General features: G+C 56.9%; 1 protein-coding gene across 3 annotated transcripts in view; it reads right to left on the bottom strand.

Moving 5' to 3' along the window:
* Positions 1-12,129, bottom strand: part of NOS3 (nitric oxide synthase 3) — an 87,984-nt gene extending 75,855 nt beyond the window's left edge. For 2 of the 3 annotated variants that reach the window (XM_073334951.1, XM_073334952.1), the window contains exons 1-2: positions 11,962-12,045; positions 10,129-10,231 (exon numbers count right to left, since the gene is read on the bottom strand). In XM_073334951.1, coding sequence (XP_073191052.1) covers positions 10,129-10,157 — 29 coding nt within the window. In that variant the 5' untranslated portion in view covers positions 10,158-10,231; positions 11,962-12,045. Of the gene's footprint in view, positions 1-10,128; positions 10,232-11,961 lie in introns of all 3 variants that reach the window. The other variant, XM_073334950.1, reaches the window with a different exon arrangement.
* Between the last annotated feature and the right edge of the window lie 3,451 nt (positions 12,130-15,580).

Here is a 15,580-nt window from a genome sequence, read left to right as displayed (position 1 = left end):
TTGGTGCTGGTTGTGTGTGGGCACAGGGAGGAGAAGCGGGGCGGGGGTCCCTGAGAGGGGAGCCAGCCTCCCGCTGGAATCAATCCCCCTCCGCCCAGTGAACCCCAGGAGCAGAGGGGCTGCTTCCCTACCCACGGCTGCTCTCCAGCCAGCCTGGGCTCACTAATCCAGCTGTCCACGGGGCAGGGGAGACAAAAATCACCCACCCTCCAGGTGGTCCCCATTCCCCGTCACTGGGAAACAGCCCAGGCCCTGGCGAGAGAGGTCAGAGACATGCTAGCTGTAGGGGTGGTCCAGCCGCCCACCAGCCCTGGGCCCCTCCTGTGGGCCTGGTCCCCAAGGACAGGTCAATCGGACTCTGGGTGGACTCCCAGAAGCTCCATGCCATCACCTTGTCCAATGCCTGCCCCATGCCTAGGCCTGATAAGATCTGAAACAAGGTGTGTGTGTGTGTGGGGGGGTGTTACCTCACTACTAGGGATCTCACCAAAGGCTACTGGCCGGTACCTTGGGACTCAGATGCTGGGTTGGAATCTGCTCCCATCACCCCTATGGGGCTCTTTGGGTTCCTGGTCCTGCCTGTCAGCCTCAAGGGGGCACCTGCCCCCTCCCAGCACCTGGGGCATCAGTTCCTGAGGGGGGTGGAGGACTGTGCCCGGGAGAGCATAAATATCTGTGTCATCAGGCCAGCTGGGGAGGACCATGTGGGGAGGACCGCAGAAGCTACTAGATCGCACGCCCTGGTTCTCATGGGTGACTTTAATTTTCCTGATACCTGCTGGGAGAGCAATACAGCGGAGCATAGACAATCCAGGAAGTTTTTGGAAAGCGTAGGGGACAATTTCCTGGTGCAAGTGCTAGACGAGCCAACTAGGGGGGGAGCTTTTCTTGACCTGTTGCTCACAAACCGGGAAGAATTAGTGGAGGAAGCAAAAGTGGATGGGAATCTGGGAGGCAGTGACCATGAGATGGTTGAGTTCAGGATCCTGACACAGGGAAGAAAGGTAAGCAGCAGGATACTGACCCTGGACTTCAGGAAAGCAGACTTCGACTCCCTCAGGGAACGGATCGGTAGGATCCCCTGGGGGACTAACATGAAGGGGAAAGGAGTCCAGGAGAGCTGGCTGTATTTCAAGGAATCCCTGTTGAGGTTACAGGGACAAACCATCCCGATGTGTCAAAAGAACAGTAAATATGGCAGGTGACCAGCTTGGCTTAACGGTGAAATCCTAGCGGATCTTAAAGGTAAAAAAGAAGCTTACAAGAAGTGGAAGTTTGGACATATGACCAGGGAAGAGTATAAAAATATTGCTCGGGCATGAAGGAATGAAATCAGGAGGGCCAAATCGCACCTGGAGCTGCAGCTAGCGAGAGATGTCAAGAGTAACAAGAAGGGTTTCTTCAGGTATGTTGGCAACAAGAAGAAAGCCAAGGAATGTGTGGGCACCTTAATGAATGAGGGAGGCAACCTAGTGACAGAGGATGTGGAAAAAGCTAATGTACTCAATGCTTTTTTTGCCTCTGTCTTCACGAACAAGGTCAGCTCCCAGACTGCTGCGCTGGGCATCACAACATGGGGAAGAGATGGCCAGCCCTCTGTGGAGATAGAGGTGGTTAGGGACTATTTAGACAAGCTGGACGTGCACAAGTCCATGGGACCGGACGAGTTGCATCCGAGAGTGCTGAAGGAATTGGTGGCTGTGATTGCAGAGCCATTGGCCATTATCTTTGAAAACTCGTGGCGAACGGGGGAAGTCCCGGATGACTGGAAAAAGGCTAATGTAGTGCCAATCTTTAAAAAAGGGAAGAAGGAGGATCCTGGGAACTACAGGCCAGTCAGCCTCACTTCAGTCCCCGGAAAAATCATGGAGCAGGTCCTCAAAGAATCAATCCTGAAGCACTTACATGAGAGGAAAGTGATCAGGAACAGCCAGCGGTCATGCCTGACTAATCTAATCGCCTTCTATGATGAGATTACTGGTTCTGTGGATGAAGGGAAAGCAGTGGACATATTGTTTCTTGACTTTAGCAAAGCTTTTGACACGGTCTCCCACAGTATTCTTGTCAGCAAGTTAAAGAAGTATGGGCTGGATGAATGGACTATAAGCTGGGTAGAAAGTTGGCTAGACTGTCAGGCTCAACGGGTAGTGATCAATGGCTCCATGTCTAGTTGGCAGCCGGTGTCAAGTGGAGTGCCCCAGGGGTCGGTCCTGGGGCCGGTTTTGTTCAACATCTTCATAAATGATCTGGAGGATGGTGTGGATTGCACTCTCAGCAAATTTGCGGATGACACTAAACTGGGAGGAGTGGTAGATACGCTGGAGGGCAGGGATAGGATACAGAGGGACCTAGACAAATTGGAGGATTGGGCCAAAAGAAATCTGATGAGGTTCAATAAGGATAAGTGCAGGGTCCTGCACTTAGGACGGAAGAACCCAATGCACAGCTACAGACTAGGGACCGAATGGCTAGGCAGCAGTTCTGCGGAAAAGGACTTAGGGGTTACAGTGGACGAGAAGCTGGATATGAGTCAGCAGTGTGCCCTTGTTGCCAAGAAGGCCAATGGCATTTTGGGATGTATGAGTAGGGGCATAGCGAGCAGATTGAGGGACGTGATCATCCCCCTCTATTCGACATTGGTGAGGCCTCATCTGGAGTACTGTGTCCAGTTTTGGGCCCCAAACTACAAGAAGGATGTGGATAAATTGGAGAGAGTCCAGCGAAGGGCAACAAAAATTATTAGGGATCTGGAACACATGACTTATGAGGAGAGGCTGAGGGAACTGGGATTGTTTAGTCTGCAGAAGAGAAGAATGAGGAGGGATTTGATAGCTGCTTTCAACTACCTGAGAGGTGGTTCCAGAGAGGATGGCTCTTGACTGTTCTCAGTGGTAGAAGAGGACAGGACAAGGAGTAATGGTCTCAAGTTGCAGTGGGGAAGGGTTAGGTTGGATATTAGGAAAAACATTTTCACTAGGAGGGTGGTGAAACACTGGAATGCGTTGCCTAGGGAGGTGGTGGAATCTCCTTCCTTAGAAGTTTTTAAGGTCAGGCTTGACAAAGCCCTGGCTGGGATGATTTAATTGGGGATGGGTCCTGCTTTTGAGCAGGGGGTTGGACTAGATGACCTCCTGAGGTCCCTTCCAACCCTAATCTTCTATGATTCTATGATTCTATGTGTCCCATGAGGAGGGGGCTGGGTCGCCAGGATGCTGGATGACTATAGAGACTGGAAGGGGAAGGTGGGGTTGGCAGAGGTGTCGTACCGGGGCCACAAGGTGGGAAGCATCTGTCTAAAGCCAGAGCTGGCCAAGGTGAAGGGGATCAGAGACCAGCCCATTTCTCAAAGCAAGAAGCAGGCCCAGGTCTCTAATGGAGTGGCAGGCAGGGCACTACTGGAAGTTTGTACCCAACTTCAGCTCCCCTCACAGAGCTGAGTGAGAAGGGCGAGCGGTCGGGGAAGTCTGTGCAAGCAGTGCCGGGGGCGCTCTGTGTGCTGAAGGAGGCTCTAACCCAGCGGCAAACCCAGACTTGGAGAAGCCTCAGAGGCAGCTCTGACGTTATTGACATGAACTGGGACCCTGTAGATAATTGTTGAGACCAAGGTCCTGTCGTGGCACCAAATCTCGTACAAAGGGGGTCAAATGAGGTGTCTCAGACAAGGTGATGGTGGGCTGGTTAGGATGATGCTGTCTGTGTGTGGGTATCATTGTTATAGTTAAAGTTATGAATATTGGCTCTATCCTGTCTGTAGTTCAAACGTGTGCTGTGCTTCTGGGTGACACCCCAGACAAGTTGGTGTCAGCTCTGCCTAGCCTGCTGGGTGGCCCATTAAGGACCATCAGCGACACAACTGACCCACTGAGAGAAGGCAGACACGTCTTGGGACTCAGCCAGGCAGGCAGGGCCCTGCCTAGGGACAGAACTCTGAGGTGTTTCCAGGCCACGGGATGGCCAGCTTGTCTTTGGGACAAAGAAAGCAGAGACCACATGGCAAGAGACTATAAACAGCTGCTGCGGCTCCTCCATCTGGTCTTCAATCCTGCTTCTTACCTCTGGAGGGACTTTGCTACAAATGGAAGCTCTACACAAAGGACTGAATGACCCATCCCAGCTGGGGATGTTCACCAGAGACTTGATTTGAACCCGCAGTTTATTCCATCACTGCTACAAGCCTGAACCAAGAACTTTGCCATTCCTGGATGTCATTGATTCCATTGGTTTCAGAGTAGTAACCGTGTTAGTCTGTATTCGCAAAAAGAAAAGGAGGACTTGTGGCACCTTAGAGACTAACCAATTTATTTGAGCATGAGCTTTCGTGAGCTACAGCTCACTTCATCGGATGCATACTGTGGAAAATACAGAAAATGTTTTTATACACACAAACCATGAAAAAATGGGTGTTTATCACTACAAAAGGTTTTCTCTCCCCCCACCCTACTCTCCTGCTGGTAATAGCCCATCCAAAGTGATCACCCTCCTTACAATGTGCATGATAATCAAGGTGGGCCATTTCCAGCACAAATCCAGGGTTTAACAAGAACGTCTGAGGAACAGTGTGTGTGTGGGGTGGGGGAAGGAATAAACAAGGGGAAATAGGTTACTTTTTATAATAACTCAACCATTCCCAGTCTCTATTCAAGCCTAAGTTAATTGTATCCAATTTGCAAATTAATTCCAATTCAGCAGTCTCTCGTTGGAGTCTGTTTTCGAAGTTTTTTTGTTGAAGGATAGTCACTTTGAGATCAGAAATCAAGTGACCAGAGAGATTGAAGTGTTCTCCGACTGGTTTTTGAATGTTATAATTCTTAAAAAGAAAAGGAGGACTTGTGGCACCTTAGAGACTAACCAATTTATTTGAGCATGAGCTTTCGTGAGCTACAGCTCACTTCATCGGATGCATCCGATGAAGTGAGCTGTAGCTCACGAAAGCTCATGCTCAAATAAATTGGTTAGTCTCTAAGGTGCCACAAGTCCTCCTTTTCTTTTTGCGAATACAGACTAACACGGCTGTTACTCTGAAACCTGTTATAATTCTTGACATCGGATTTGTGTCCATTTATTCTTTTACATAGAGACTGTCCAGTTTGTCTAATGTACATGGCAGAGGGGCATTGCTGGCACATGATGGCATATATCACATTGGTGGATGTGCAGGTGAACGAGCCTCTGATAGTGTGGCTGATGTTATTAGGCCCTATGATGGTGTCCCCTGAATAGATATGTGGACACAGTTGGCAACGGGCTTTGTTGCAAGGATAAGTTCCTGGGTTAGTGGTTCTGTTGTGTGGTATGTGGTTGCTGGTGAGTATTCGCTTCAGGTTGGGGGGCTGTCTGTAAGCAAGGACTGGCCTGTCTCCCAAGATTTGTGAGAGTGTTGGGTCATCCTTCAGGATAGGTTGTAGATCCTTGATAATGCGTTGGAGGGGTTTTAGTTGGGGGCTGAAGGTGACGGCTAGTGGCGTTCTGTTGTTTTCTTTGTTAGGCCTGTCCTGTAGTAGGTGACTTCTGGGAACTCTTCTGGCTCTATCAATCTGTTTCTTCACTTCCGCAGGTGGGTATTGTAGTTGTAAGAATGCTTGATAGAGATCCTGTAGGTGTTTGTCTCTGTCTGAGGGGTTGGAGCAAATGCGGTTGTATCGCAGAGCTTGGCTGTAGACAATGGATCGTGTGGTGTGGTCAGGGTGAAAGCTGGAGGCATGTAGGTAGGAATAGCGGTCAGTAGGTCTTCGGTATAGGGTGGTGTTTATGTGACCGTTGTTTATTAGCACTGTAGTGTCCAGGAAGTGGATCTCTTGTGTGGACTAGACCAGGCTGAGGTTGATGGTGGGATGGAAATTGTTGAAATCCAGGTGGAATTCCTCAAGGGCTTCTTTTCCATGGGTTCAGATGATGAAGATGTCATCAATATAGCGCAAGTAGAGTAGGGGCGTTAGGGGACGAGAGCTGAGGAAGTGCTGTTCTAAGTCAGCCATAAAAATGTTGGCATACTGTGGGGCCATGTGGGTACCCATAGCAGTGCCGCTGATCTGAAGGTATACATTGTCCCCAAATGTGAAATAGTTATGGGTAAGGACAAAGTCACAAAGTTCAGCCACCGGGTTAGCCGTGACATTATCGGGGATAGTGTTCTTGACGGCTTGCAGTCCATCCTTGTGTGGAGGAATGTTGGTGTAGAGGGCTTCCACATCCATAGTGGCTAGGATGGTGTTATTAGGAAGATCACCGATGGATTGAAGTTTCCTCAGGAAGTCAGTGGTGTCTCGAAGGTAGCTGGGAGTGCTGGTAGCGTAGGGCCTGAGGAGGGAGTCTACATAGCCAGACAATCCTGCTGTCAGGGTGCCAATGCCTGAGATGACGGGGTGCCCAGGATTTCCAGGTTTATGGATCTTGGGTAGTAGATAGAATATCCCAGGTCGGGGTTCCAGGGGTGTGTCTGTGCGGATTTGATCTTGTGCTTTTTCAGGGAGTTTTTTGAGCAAATGCTGTAGTTTTCCTTGGTAACCCCCAGTGGGACCAGAGGGCAATGGCCTGCAGAAAGCGATGCCGGAGAGCCGCCGAGCAGCCTCCTGTTCACACTCCAACCTACTCACGATGACAACAGCACCTTCCCTGTCAGCTCCCTTGACCATGTCGCCAGAGTTGCCCCCGAGGCCGTGGACGGCACTGTGTTCTGCATGGCCGAGGCCGCGGGGCAAGAGACGCTGCCCCTCCACAACCCCAGCCCCTGCACGTCGGCGGAAGCACTCCACGCAGAAGTCCAGTCTGCCGTCTCGACCCCCAGGAGGAGTCCACCCAGAATCCCTCTCCTTGCAATGTTGGTAGGGAGGTCTCCGTGGATCAGCATGTTGTTCAAAGGTGTGCTGGAAACATTCCTTGAGTCGGAGACGTCGAAAACAGGATTCTAGGTCACCACAGAACTGTATCATGTTCGTGGGGGTGGAGGGGCAGAAGGAGAGGCCCCGAGATAGGACAGCTGCTTCTGCTGGGCTGAGAGTATAGTTGGATAGGTTAACAATATTGCTGGGTGGGTTGAGGGAACCATTGCTGTGGCCCCTTGTGGCATGTAGTAGTTTAGAAAGTTTAGTGTCCTTTTTCTTTTGTAGAGAAGCAAAGTGTGTGTTGTAAATGGCTTGTCTAGTTTTAGTAAAGTCCAGCCACCAGGAAGTTTGTGTGGAAGGTTGTTTTTTTATGAGAGTTTCCATTTTTGAGAGCTCATTCTTAATCTTTCCCTGTTCGCTGTAGAGGATGTTGATCAGGTGGTTCCGCAGTTTCTTTGAGAGCGTGTGGCGCAAGCTGTCAGCATAGTCTGTGTGGTATGTAGATTGTAATGGATTTTTTGTAATGGATGTTTCCAGCACACCTACCTGGTGGGGATACTGGGAAACGGGACTGTCTGAGGGAATTGCTTGTGTGACTTGTGGTTCGCCAGTGGGGTAAAACCAAAGTCCTCTCTGTCTGGCTGGTTGGGTTTGCCTTGGTGAGCATGGAAACCCCAGCCTTGGGCTGTAACTGTCCTGCTTTAAGCAATTTGTCCTGAATTGGCACTCTCCATTGGGTCCCAGCAGAACCAGCCTCGTTACACAGGGTAGGGCTGCACCAGCTGAAAGGGCTAATGCCCAGCCCTAAGATGGAATCTGATCCCCTAGGTTTATGAGATGGACGTGATCCATGTGGATAAAAGGTCAAATGTTATAGCCAACTCTTTGTTCTGGAGAGGGGTACCTGCACTTCCTCAGGTCACCAGCTGGAGTGACCCCACTCAGTTCAGACTCGAAGGGGGGTGAGATGTGACAAAGTGGGGGATTTTCTTAGTGTTTTGCATGAATATGGTGCGTGCCTCAGTTTCCCTGTGTGCTGCATGTGTAACGAAGGGGTAGGCATGGGGGTGGCTGTTACCAGAGGGCCAGCTGTGACCTTGCCTAGCAGTTGGGACCCTGGACAACATCCTGGAGATGGGGGACTCTAGCGAACGGTGATCTCGGGATTGGGATCCCCCACCCCCGACCTTGGCAGTCAGCCAGTTCTGGCCAGAGCGGGGACAATGGGCTGCAGAGAGATGATCTGGTGACCTGCCCAGCCGGTTCCAGTCAAAGGGAGGAGAGGCGGAGAGGAGACCCAGGCAGCCTGTTGACCTGGGACAGAAGGCAAAGGACCGAGGTGGGGCTTGGGGGCAGGTGATATCAGATGCCCAGCTGGAAGTGGGGGCTCTGGGCTGGGAGGGGAGAGCAGCTAGGGCCCCCCTGGATGAGGGACAGACCTAGATGTGCTCTGCTGAGGGAGGCCAGGCCTGAGGCCTGGAGAGTTTCCTGGGCTGGGTTCAGATGCTCAATAAACCCTCCTGTGTTACGCTGGCTGAGAGTCTCTCCGGTCTAGAGATGGGGGGATTGCTCCCTCTGGGAGTGGGGAGATTGGGGGGGCATTGCTCCCTCTGGGGGTGGGGAGATCGGGGGGGCATCGCACGCCCTGGGGATGCGGAGATCGAGGGGCATCGCTCTCTCTGGGTGTCAGGAGATTGGGGGGGGCATTGCACCCTCCGGGGGTGGGGAGATCGCGGGGGGACTGCTCCCTCTGGGGGTGGGGAGATCGGGGGGGGCATTGCTCTCTCTGGGTGTCGGGAGATCTGGGGGTGGAGGCCCCAGGGGCCCAGATCTTCATAAATGATCTGGAGGATGGTGTGGATTGCACTCTCAGCAAATTTGCGGATGATACTATCTGGGAGGAGTGGTAGATACGCTGGAGGGGAGGGATAGGATACAGAAGGACCTAGACAAATTGGAGGATTGGGCCAAAAGAAATCTGATGAGGTTCAATAAGGATAAGTGCAGGGTCCTGCACTTAGGACGGAAGAACCCAATGCACAGCTACAGACTAGGGACCGAATGGCTAGGCAGCAGTTCTGCGAAAAGGACCTAGGGTTACAGTGGACGAGAAGCTGGATATGAGTCAGCAGTGTGCCCTTGTTGCCAAGAAGGCCAATGGCATTTTGGGATGTATAAAGTAGGGGCATAGCGAGCAGATCGAGGGACGTGATCGTTCCCCTCTATTCGACGTTGGTGAGGCCTCATCTGGAGTACTGTGTCTAGTTGTGGGCCCCACACTACAAGAAGGATGTGGATAAATTGGAGAGAGTCCAGCGAAGGGCAACAAAAATGATTAGGGGTCTGGGACACATGAGTTATGAGGAGAGGCTGAGGGAGCTGGGATTGTTTAGCCTGCAGAAGAGAAGAATGAGGGGGGATTTGATAGCTGCTTTCAGCTACCTGAAAGGGGGTTCCAGAGAGGATGGCTCTAGACTGTTCTCAATGGTAGCAGATGACAGAACGAGGAGTAATGGTCTCAAGTTGCAGTGGGGGAGGTTTAGATTGGATATTAGGAAAAACTTTTTCACTAAGAGGGTGGTGAAACACTGGAATGCGTTACCTAGGGAGGTGGTAGAATCTCCTTCCTTAGAGGTTTTTAAGGTCAGGCTTGACAAAACCCTGGCTGGGATGATTTAACTGGGAATTGGTCCTGCTTCGAGCAGGGGGTTGGACTAGATGACCTTCTGGGGTCCCTTCCAACCCTGATATTCTATGATTCTATGATTCTATGATAGGGGCCCACGGCAGAGCCAGGCTGCTGGAGGCTCAGAGGTGCAGTCCCGGGAGTTTAACCCTCGTGAGAGTGGCCCCCCGAGAAGGGCTGTCGCACGGAAGGGGAGCCCCCCCAGGGACTGTCCGGAACTGAGCGAGCCCGAATCCCGGGCGTCTGGGACAGAGTGGGCAGAGGACCAGCGAGTAAATGGCGTGAGCCGCTCCCCAGGGAGACGGCTACCGAGCCGAGGGCCGGGGGAAGAGCTGGAGCAGGAGAATGGGGTCGGGTACCAGGGGCCAGGCCCAGCGGGGCCCAGGCCAGGGGCCCGTCTCAGGAGCTGCAGGGATCCGGCTGGATGCACCCAGCTGAGCTCTGGTCAGGCCCCCGAGGGTTACAGCCCCCCAGAGGCAGGGAGCCAGAGGCTTGGACTCCCCCCAGCAGCCCAGAGCAGTGACAGCTCCTCAGGCCCACCGGCAGCTCCCTCCCACGGGCCTGGGTCCCATCTCCCACCCCCACGGGCCCCACGGCGCCGCCCCACGGCGCCGCCCTCACCTGCGTGGCCTGGGCGCTGAGCGTGTCATAGGCGATGGTCCCCACTTCCCAGTTCTTGATCCGCGAGTATCTCGGGGGCTCAATGGGGGGGATGGGCACAGAGCTGGCGGGAGAGGAGAGGGGGCACAGTCAGCTAGGGGACCCTCTGTGAGAGCATCACCCTCACCAGCGCCCCTCCTGCCCCCCCACCAGCGCCCCTCCTGCCCCCTCACCAGGGCCTGTCCTGCCCCCTCACCAGCGCCCCTCCTGCCCCCTCACCAGGGCCTGTCCTGCCCCCTCACCTGCGCCCCTCCTGCCCCCTCACCAGCGCCCCTCCTGCCCCCTCACCAGGGCCTGTCCTGCCCCCTCACCAGCGCCCCTCCTGCCCCCTCACCAGGGCCTGTCCTGCCCCCTCACCAGCGCCCCTCCTGCCCCCTCACCAGCGCCCCTCCTGCCCCCCCACCAGGGCCTGTCCTGCCCCCTCACCAGCGCCCCTCCTGCCCCCTCACCTGCGCCCCTCCTGCCCCCTCACCAGGGCCTGTCCTGCCCCCCCACCAGCGCCCCTCCTGCCCCCTCACCAGCGCCCCTCCTGCCCCCTCACCTGCGCCCCTCCTGCCCCCTCACCAGCGCCCCTCCTGCCCCCTCACCAGGGCCTGTCCTGCCCCCTCACCAGCGCCCCTCCTGCCCCCTCACCAGGGCCTGTCCTGCCCCCTCACCAGCGCCCCTCCTGCCCCCTCACCAGGGCCTGTCCTGCCCCCTCACCAGCGCCCCTCCTGCCCCCTCACCTGCGCCCCTCCTGCCCCCTCACCAGGGCCTGTCCTGCCCCCTCACCAGCGCCCCTCCTGCCCCCTCACCAGGGCCTGTCCTGCCCCCTCACCAGCGCCCCTCCTGCCCCCTCACCAGCGCCCCTCCTGCCCCCTCACCAGGGCCTGTCCTGCCCCCTCACCAGCGCCCCTCCTGCCCCCTCACCAGCGCCCCTCCTGCCCCCTCACCAGGGCCTGTCCTGCCCCCTCACCAGCGCCCCTCCTGCCCCCTCACCAGGGCCCCTCCTGCCCCCTCACCAGGGCCCCTCCTGCCCCCTCACCAGGGCCCGTCCTGCCCCCTCACCAGGGCCCCTCCTGCCCCCTCACCAGGGCCCCTCCTGCCCCCTCACCAGCGCCCCTCCTGCCCCCTCACCAGCACCCCTCCTGCCCCCTCACCAGGGCCCCTCCTGCCCCCTCACCAGCGCCCCTCCTGCTCTCTAGCAGCGCTCCTCCTCCCCCAGCAGGGCCCCTCCTGCCCCCCCAGCGCCCTTCCTGCCCCCACCAGTGTCCCTGGTTGGGGTCTCTGGGGGGGCGCTGTAGGGGGAGGGGCAGGGACTCAGGAGAGAGTGCTGTAGGGGGAGAGGCGGGGGCTCAGTGGGGGGTGCTGTAAGGGGAGGGGCAGGGGCTCAGGAGAGGGTGCTGGAGGGGTGGGGAGGGGCAGGGGCTCAGGAGGGGCTGCTGGAGGGGGAGGGGAGGGGCAGGGGCTCAGTGGGGGGTGCTGGAGGGGGAGGGGGGCTCAGGAGGGGATGCTATGGGGAGGGGTGGGGGATCAGGAGGGGGCATGGTATGGGGCGGGGAGGGGGCTCAGTGGGGGCGCTGTTGGGGGGGACTCGGGGCCCTGGAGGTTCTGTCTCTCACCCCCGTCTTTCCGGGACACGTTCCCAGTCTCCGTCACGCAGCGTCCCCAGCTCTTGGGTGTCTGCTCCCGGGGGCCGGGCCGACCCCCCCGGCCCGGGGTCCCAAGGGGACTATGTGGCAGAGCACCCCTGAATGCCAGCCCGGTGCCCGTGTCCCCGCCCCTGCCTGGCCAGCGCAGCCCCCTGGCCCTTACCTGGCCCTGGCGCCGTCCGGGGGCCCGGAGCCCCTGTGCCGGGAGCAGAGGCTGAGGGCACAGCTGCGGGCAGGCTCAGGCAGCGCTGCCTGCAGGTTCCCCATCGCGCCGCGACTGTGCTCCCGGGCGACCGCGCCGAGACCGGCCCCGGCCCCAGGCACTTCCTCTGCAGGGAAAGGGCCGGGGACCAGCCGGGGACTGAGTCACTCCCACACTCTGCCCGGCACACAGTGGGGAGGGGGTGGGCACCGAGCCAGGACTCCTGGGTTCTAGCCCCGCCCTGGGGGCAGCGGGGCCAGGGGTTAGAGCAGGAGGATGTGGGGCTGGGAGCCGGGACTCCTGGGTTCTAGCCCAGCCCTGGGAGGGGAGGTCTAGTGGTAAGAGTGGAGGAGGGGCAGCAGCCAGGACTCCTGGGTTCTCGCCCATCTCTACACCTGCTTCCCCATCGGTGTGGCAGATTAGCTGGGCCGTGGGGCAGGGCACGTATCAGCGGCCACACTGCCCTGCTCAGCGAGGCCGGGACACGCGGGCCGGGTTTCCTCCCTCCTGCTGGCGCCAGCAGCTGGTTCGGAGCCAGGTCGTCCCCTTGGGGCTGAGGTGTCAGGAAAGCCCAGGGCCCCACAGCCAGCGTAGGCCAGCTGAACGCTGTACACGTGCCCCAGGAAGGGACCAAGCCAGCAGCAGCCACCCCCGGCGCCCAGCCCCGAGCCCCCGAGCGCAGGGCAGCGCCAGCCCGTGTCTGCAACCCCCCCCCCACCGCGCCTAGCCCCAAGCCCCCCCAGCCGAGGGCAGCGCCGGCCCGTGTCTGCAAGCGACCCCTTTGTCCAGCCCCGAGCCCCCCAGTGCAGGGCAGCGCCAGCCCGTGTCTGCAACCCCCCCCGCGCCTATCCCCAAGCCCCCCCAGCCGAGGGCAGCACCGGCCCGTGTCTGCAGGCGACCCCTTTGTCCAGCCCCGAGCCCCCCCCAGCGCAGGGCAGTGCCGGCCCATGTCCGCAAACCCCACACCCCCCGCGCCCAGCCCCGAGCCCCCCCAGCGCAGGGCAGTGCCGGCCCGTGTCTGCAAAACCCCCCACCCCCGCGCCTATCCCCGAGCCCCCCAGTGCAGGGCAGCGCCGGCCCGTGTCTGCAACCCCCCCACACCCTGCGCCTAGCCCCAAGCCCCCCCAGCCGAGGGCAGCGCCGGTCCGTGTCTGCAGGCACCCCCCTTTGTCCAGCCCCGAGCCTCCCCAGCGCAGGGCAGCGCCAGCCCGTGTCTGCAAACCCCCCCCACCCCCGCGCCCAGCCCCGAGCCCCCCCAGCCTGAGCTTCCCTGCCCCCACTCTGCCCCCATGGTCGCTATTCCTCCCCCCAGCACGATCACTATCCCCCTCAGGCTATTCCCCACCCCGGGCGCAGGGGTCCGGGTGCCCGACGCAGAGCTGCCAGGCTGGGCTGCTCGGGGTCACCGCCGACACACGGGGAGCATCGCACCCGGCGGGGCCCAGCACGGCCTCCCGCAGGCCTCGGGCCAGGAGCACGGAGCGAGGCGGGGCAGCAGGAGGCCACGGGGCTGCCCTAGGGAACTGGGGGTCTGCTCAGGGGTCCGTGCCAAGGGCTGGTGACAGGCTGGGCACAGACCGGCCCTGTGGCGTGCAGGGGATGTAACCCTATCACCCATCCCCACTGCATCACTCCAGGCTGTGGTGACTGGGGCGTGTGGGGGGGCCCAGCCGGGCAGGCCCCTGGGTTGGGAGCGCTGGCAGAGATTCTCCCCCCGGGCTTACTGCCACTCTGGCTACCCCCTCTGGGGCCTGTGGGGAGGGGAGGGAAGGGGCTGCGTGTGCTTTCCTGGCGCTGCCCTGAATTAAACCAACTGCACCCCCTTGGCCCCTGCAAGCCTCCCTGCCTCCCTGCTGTGTCCCCAACCCGAGCCTCCCTGCCCCGCACTCTGCCCCCAGCCTGAGCCTCCCTGCCCCCCTGCTCTGTCCCCAGCCTGAGAAACTAAATGGGGGTGTGTGGGGCCTGCAGACATGGGCTGGTGCTGCCCTGCGCTGGGCGCGGAGGGGTGTGGGGCCTGTTACCACTCAAGAAAGCGATCTTGGAGTCAGTGTGGACAGTTCTCTGAAAACATCCACTCAATGTGCAACGGCAGTCAAAAAAGTGAACAGAATGTTGGGAATCAGGACAGGGAGAGATAATGAGACAGAAAATATTGTATTACCTCTATGTAAATCCATGGTACACCCACATCTTGAATACTGCGTGCAGATGTGGTCGCCCCATCTCAGAAAAGATACATTGGAATTGGAAAAGGTTCAGAAAAGGGCAACACAAATGATTAAGGTTATGGAACGTCTTCCGTATGAGGGGAGATTAATAAGACTGGGACTTTTCAGCTTGGAAAAGAGACGACTAAGGGGGGATACGATTGAGGTCTATAAAATCATGACGGGTGTGGAGAAAGTGAATAAGGAAGTGTTATTTACTCCTCCTCATAACACAAGAACTAGTGGTCACCCAATGAAATTTAATAGGCAGATGGTTTAAAACAAACACAAGGAAGTATTTCTTCACACAGCACACAGTCAATCTGTGGAACTCCTTGCCAGAGGATGTTGTGAAGGCCAGGACTATAACAAGGTTCTGTGACATTATTGACATAAACTGTGACCGTATAGATCATTGTTGCAACCAAGGTCCTATAGCTGCATCAAATCTTGTACAGAGTAGCAGCCGTGTTAGTCTGTATTCGCAAAAAGAAAAGGAGGACTTGTGGCACCTTAGAGACTAACCAATTTATTTGAGCATGAGCTTTCGTGAGCTACAGCTCACTTCATCGGAGCTCACGAAAGCTCATGCTCAAATAAATTGGTTAGTCTCTAAGGTGCCACAAGTACTCCTTTTCTTTTTGTGAATACAGACTAACACGGCTGCTACTCTGAAACTTAACTGACAATGGACCTTGGGAGACTCCAATCCACATCTGAGGAGCCTTCCTGGGAATGTTCAAGGTGGCATGTGGGCAATGGCTGCCGCCTGCAAACTGAGTCGTACATGGAAAAGGACCTAGGGGTGACAGTGGACGAGAAGCTGGATATGAGTCAGCAGTGTGCCCTTGTTGCCAAGAAGGCCAATGGCATTTTGGGATGTATAAGTAGGGGCATAGCGAGCAGATCGAGGGATGTGATCGTTCCCCTCTATTCGACATTGGTGAGGCCTCATCTGGAGTACTGTGTCCAGTTTTGGGCCCCGCACTTCAAGAAGGATGTGGATAAATTGGAGAGAGTCCAGCGAAGGGCAACAAAAATTATTAGGGGACTGGAACACATGACTTATGAGGAGAGGCTGAGGGAGCTGGGATTGTTTAGCCTGCAGAAGAGAAGAATGAGGGGGGATTTGATAGCTGCTTTCAACTACCTGAAAGGGGGTTCCAAAGAGGATGGCTCTAGACTGTTCTCAATGGTAGCAGATGACAGAACGAGGAGTAATGGTCTCAAGTTGCAGTGGGGGAGGTTTAGATTGGATATTAGGAAAAACTTTTTCACTAAGAGGGTGGTGAAACACTGGAATGCGTTACCTAGGGAGGTGGTAGAATCTCCTTCCTTAGAAGTTTTTAAGGTCAGGCTTGACAAAGCCCTGG

Source organism: Lepidochelys kempii, chromosome 2 (assembly GCF_965140265.1).
Source record: "Lepidochelys kempii isolate rLepKem1 chromosome 2, rLepKem1.hap2, whole genome shotgun sequence".
Taxonomy (NCBI): Eukaryota; Metazoa; Chordata; order Testudines; family Cheloniidae; genus Lepidochelys; species Lepidochelys kempii.
The sequence above is the reverse complement of the archived record's forward strand: the minus strand, read 5'-3'. Positions and strand labels throughout refer to the sequence as shown.